The sequence below is a fragment of the Cottoperca gobio genome, unplaced genomic scaffold (genome assembly GCF_900634415.1).
Source record: "Cottoperca gobio unplaced genomic scaffold, fCotGob3.1 fCotGob3_149arrow_ctg1, whole genome shotgun sequence".
NCBI lineage: Eukaryota > Metazoa > Chordata > Actinopteri > Perciformes > Bovichtidae > Cottoperca > Cottoperca gobio.
Genome location: NW_021166809.1, coordinates 52,501 through 57,500, shown reverse-complemented (window position 1 = coordinate 57,500; position 5,000 = coordinate 52,501). Strand labels below are relative to the sequence as shown.

At 43.0% G+C, this 5,000-nt stretch overlaps 1 protein-coding gene across 1 annotated transcript in view; it reads left to right on the top strand.

Annotated features, from left to right (window-relative positions):
• The window catches only part of nek1 (NIMA-related kinase 1), a 52,162-nt gene that overhangs the window by 41,968 nt on the left and 5,194 nt on the right, over nt 1-5,000 (top strand). The window contains 3 exon segments of the mRNA XM_029426261.1: nt 197-367; nt 3,116-3,375; nt 3,791-4,083. Coding sequence (XP_029282121.1) covers nt 197-367; nt 3,116-3,375; nt 3,791-4,083 — 724 coding nt within the window.

Genomic DNA, 5,000 nt, shown 5'->3' with positions numbered 1-5,000 from the left:
CCAGGGAAACGTTAAAAAGCAAAACTAACTCCATGAACTTCCTTTATGACTCCAGACTTCAGGAGGGAGGAGGTGAGAGAAGTAGTGAGCGGATCCTTTCATATTGCAACCAAACACTTGTATAATAAGTAACAGAAGATATTAAAGTATCTATATCGTGCGTCCCTGTTTATAATCCGTCTTTGTCTCCATGCAGCTACGTGGCCATGTTCCCGTACTCCCCCCGTAAGGAGGACGAGCTGGAGCTGAGGAAGGGCGAGATGTTTCTGGTGCTGGAGCGCTGCCAGGACGGCTGGTTCAAGGGCACCTCCATGCACACCGGCAAGATCGGAGTCTTCCCCGGGAACTACATGAGCCCCGTCAACAGGTCCGTCACACTCTACCTGCGCGTCCTTCTGTGTGTCCTGCAGAGTGTGTGATGACTTATTACAAGGAACAGAGCAGTGTACTGGTGTGTGTGTGTGGGTGGGTGTGGGTGTGTGACACACAAGGCTGGTTTTATACTGTTAGTTTCAGACTCTGATCCAAACATGTCCAATAACTCACAGATGTTCTGCTTCATCAGAAACAGTTTCTCTGCTGCTCAACAGTTTATTCATCATAGAAAGTTTAATGATTCAAATTGATTGAAAACTGAAGATTTTGTTCCAGATTTCTTCTATTTTTAAGGATGACGTCATGTCCTGTGTGTCTCATGTCCTCCTGATGTCCTGTGTGTCTCATGTCCTCCTGATGTCCTGTGTGTCTCATGTCCTCCTGATGTCCTGTGTGTCTCATGTCCTCCTGATGTCCTGTGTGTCTCATGTCCTCCTGATGTCCTGTGTGTCTCATGTCCTCCTGATGTCCTGTGTGTCTCATGTCCTCCTGATGTCCTGTGTGTCTCATGTCCTCCTGTGTGTCTCATGTCCTCCTGATGTCCTGTGTGTCTCATGTCCTCCTGATGTCCTGTGTGTCTCATGTCCTCCTGATGTCCTGTGTGTCTCATGTCCTCCTGTGTGTCTCATGTCCTCCTGATGTCCTGTGTGTCTCATGTCCTCCTGATGTCCTGTGTGTCTCATGTCCTCCTGATGTCCTGTGTGTCTCATGTCCTCCTGTGTGTCTCATGTCCTCCTGATGTCCTGTGTGTCTCATGTCCTCCTGATGTCCTGTGTGTCTCATGTCCTCCTGTGTGTCTCATGTCCTCCTGATGTCCTGTGTGTCTCATGTCCTCCTGTGTGTCTCATGTCCTCCTGATGTCCTGTGTGTCTCATGTCCTCCTGTGTGTCTCATGTCCTCCTGATGTCCTGTGTATCTCATGTCCTCCTGTGTGTCTCATGTCCTCATGATGTCCTGTGTGTCTCATGTCCTCCTGTGTGTCTCATGTCCTCCTGTGTGTCTCATGTCCTCCTGATGTCCTGTGTGTCTCATGTCCTCCTGTGTGTCTCATGTCCTCCTGATGTCCTGTGTGTCTCATGTCCTCCTGATGTCCTGTGTGTCTCATGTCCTCCTGTGTGTCTCATGTCCTCCTGATGTCCTGTGTGTCTCATGTCCTCCTGATGTCCTGTGTGTCTCATGTCCTCCTGTGTGTCTCATGTCCTCCTGATGTCCTGTGTGTCTCATGTCCTCCTGTGTGTCTCATGTCCTCCTGATGTCCTGTGTGTCTCATGTCCTCCTGTGTGTCTCATGTCCTCCTGATGTCCTGTGTGTCTCATGTCCTCCTGTGTGTCTCATGTCCTCCTGATGTCCTGTGTATCTCATGTCCTCCTGTGTGTCTCATGTCCTCCTGATGTCCTGTGTGTCTCATGTCCTCCTGTGTGTCTCATGTCCTCATGATGTCCTGTGTGTCTCATGTCCTCCTGTGTGTCTCATGTCCTCCTGATGTCCTGTGTGTCTCATGTCCTCCTGATGTCCTGTGTGTCTCATGTCCTCCTGTGTGTCTCATGTCCTCCTGATGTCCTGTGTGTCTCATGTCCTCCTGTGTGTCTCATGTCCTCCTGATGTCCTGTGTGTCTCATGTCCTCCTGTGTGTCTCATGTCCTCCTGATGTCCTGTGTGTCTCATGTCCTCCTGTGTGTCTCATGTCCTCCTGTGCGTCTTATGTCCTCCTGAAATCCTGTTGTGTCTCATGTCCTCCTGATGTCCTGTGTGTCTCATGTCCTCCTGATGTCCTGTGTGTCTCATGTCCTCCTGTGTGTCTCATGTCCTCCTGATGTCCTGTGTGTCTCATGTCCTCCTGTGTGTCTCATGTCCTCCTGATGTCCTGTGTGTCTCATGTCCTCCTGTGCGTCTTATGTCCTCCTGAAATCCTGTTGTGTCTCATGTCCTCCTGATGTCCTGTGTGTCCCATGTCCTCCTGATGTCCTGTGTGTCTCATGTCCTCCTGATGTCCTGTGTGTCTCATGTCCTCCTGATGTCCTGTGTGTCTCATGTCCTCCTGATGTCCTGTGTGTCTCATGTCCTCCTGATGTCCTGTGTGTCTCATGTCCTCCTGTGTGTCTCATGATGTCCTGTATGTCTCATGATGTCCTGTGTGTCTCATGTCGTCCTGTGTGTTTCATGTCCTCCTGTGTGTCTCATGTCCTCCTGTGTGTCTCATGATGTCCTGTATGTCTCATGATGTCCTGTGTGTCTCATGTCCTCCTGATGTCCTGTGTGTCTCATGTCCTCCTGTGTGTCTCATGATGTCCTGTATGTCTCATGATGTCCTGTGTCTCATGTCCTCCTGTGTGTCTCATGTCCTCCTGATGTCCTGTGTGTCTCATGTCCTCCTGATGTCCTGTGTGTCTCATGTCCTCCTGATGTCCTGTGTGTCTTATGTCCTCCTGATGTCCTGTGTGTCTCATGTCCTCCTGATGTCCTGTGTGTCTCATGTCCTCCTGATGTCCTGTGTGTCTCATGTCCTCCTGATGTCCTGTGTGTCTCATGTCCTCCTGATGTCCTGTGTGTCTCATGTCCTCCTGATTTCCTGTGTGTCTCATCTCCTCCTGTGTGTCTCATGTCCTCCTGATGTCCTGTGTGTCTCATCTCCTCCTGTGTGTCTCATGTCCTCCTGATGTCCTGTGTGTCTCATGTCCTCATGATGTCCTGTGTGTCATGTCCTCCTGTGAGCTTGTCTCACTCGTCTCTCTGTCTTCAGGACGGCGTCGGGGAGCACGCAGCCCAAAGTGCCGATGAGTCTGTGCCCTCCGGCTGGCCGAGGCGTCACCATCGTGAGCCCCTCGTCTGTCCCTGGTCCGGACTTCAAAGCCCTCGCCCTGTGCTCCGGTGCTCTGCCTGTGAACGGGCCTCCTGCAGCTGTAACTGCCGCTCAGACGGCGACGGGCCAGCAGCCCAAAGTCGCTCTGCACGTCAGCTCGCAGATGACCGTGAACCAGGCCCGCAACGCTGTCCGGACGGGTACGTTCACTGTGAGGATTCTGGGGTATATAATATATATATTATATATTTATTATATATAATATATATATTTATTATATATAATATATTTATTATATATAATGTATATATAATATATATATAATATATTATATATATATATATATATATATATATATATATATATATATTATATATATATTATATATATATATATATATAATATATATATATATATATATATATAAATATAACTCATTAATAAAATAATAAATACATTTTGAGATGAAAGACCCAATCATCAAATAAATTTGCAGGTTAATTTAAAATAAATATGCACAGAATTGAATAAACTAAATGTGTTTATTGATCTATATGTATGAGGATCGTATGTACGATGTACATCCGGAGCCTCTCACTGTTTTCTCTCCTGCAGCCGCCTGTCACGGTCAGGACCGGCCCACCGCCGCGGTGACTCCCATCCAGTCAGCTGGGACTTACCTGCCCCACCTCACTGTGTGCCCGCAGCCTTCCTCCAGCCCCGCCCAGTGCTGCACCCGGGCGGGGGTGGCCATGGGCTGTGCCGCTGCGTCTCTGACCCCCCCCAACGTCAGCGCTGCATCCCTGGAGGGGGACGGCCTGAGACCCCTGGTCCTTACCATGCCCGGCTCTGGGAGCCAACAGCCCAACAGCTCAGCTCTCGCCTGCAGGCTGGACAAGGACGTGAAGGTCCGACTTTATATAACTATAAAGTATATATTTATATATACATATATGTATATACATATATGTATATACATATATGTAATACATATATGTATATAAATATATGTATATACATAGTATATGTATTATACATATCTGTATATACATGATATATATGTATATACGGGTATATATATGTATATACGTGTATATATATGTATATACGTGTATATACATATATACATATATGTATATACATATATACATATATACATATATGTATATACATATATACATATATGTATATACATATATACATATATACATATATGTATATACATATATACATATATGTATATATTATATATGTATATACATATATACATATATACATATATGTATATACATATATCATATATACTATATGTAATACATATATACATATATGTATATATGTATATACTAATATGTTATATACATATCTATATATACATATAGTATATACATATATGTATATACATATAGTATATACATATATTATAATGTATATACATATATGTATATACATATATGTATATATACATATATGTATATACATATATGTATATATGTATATACATATATGTATATCATATATGTATATATGTATATACACGTATATACATATATACATATATGTATATACATATATGTATATATGTATATATGTATATACATATATGTATATATGTATATACATATATGTATATATGTATATATGTATATACATATATGTATATATGTATATACACGTATATACATATATGTATATACATATATGTATATATGTTATACATATATACATATATGTATATATGTATATACATATATACATATATACATATATGTATATATGTATATACGTGTATATACATATATACATATATGTATATACATATATA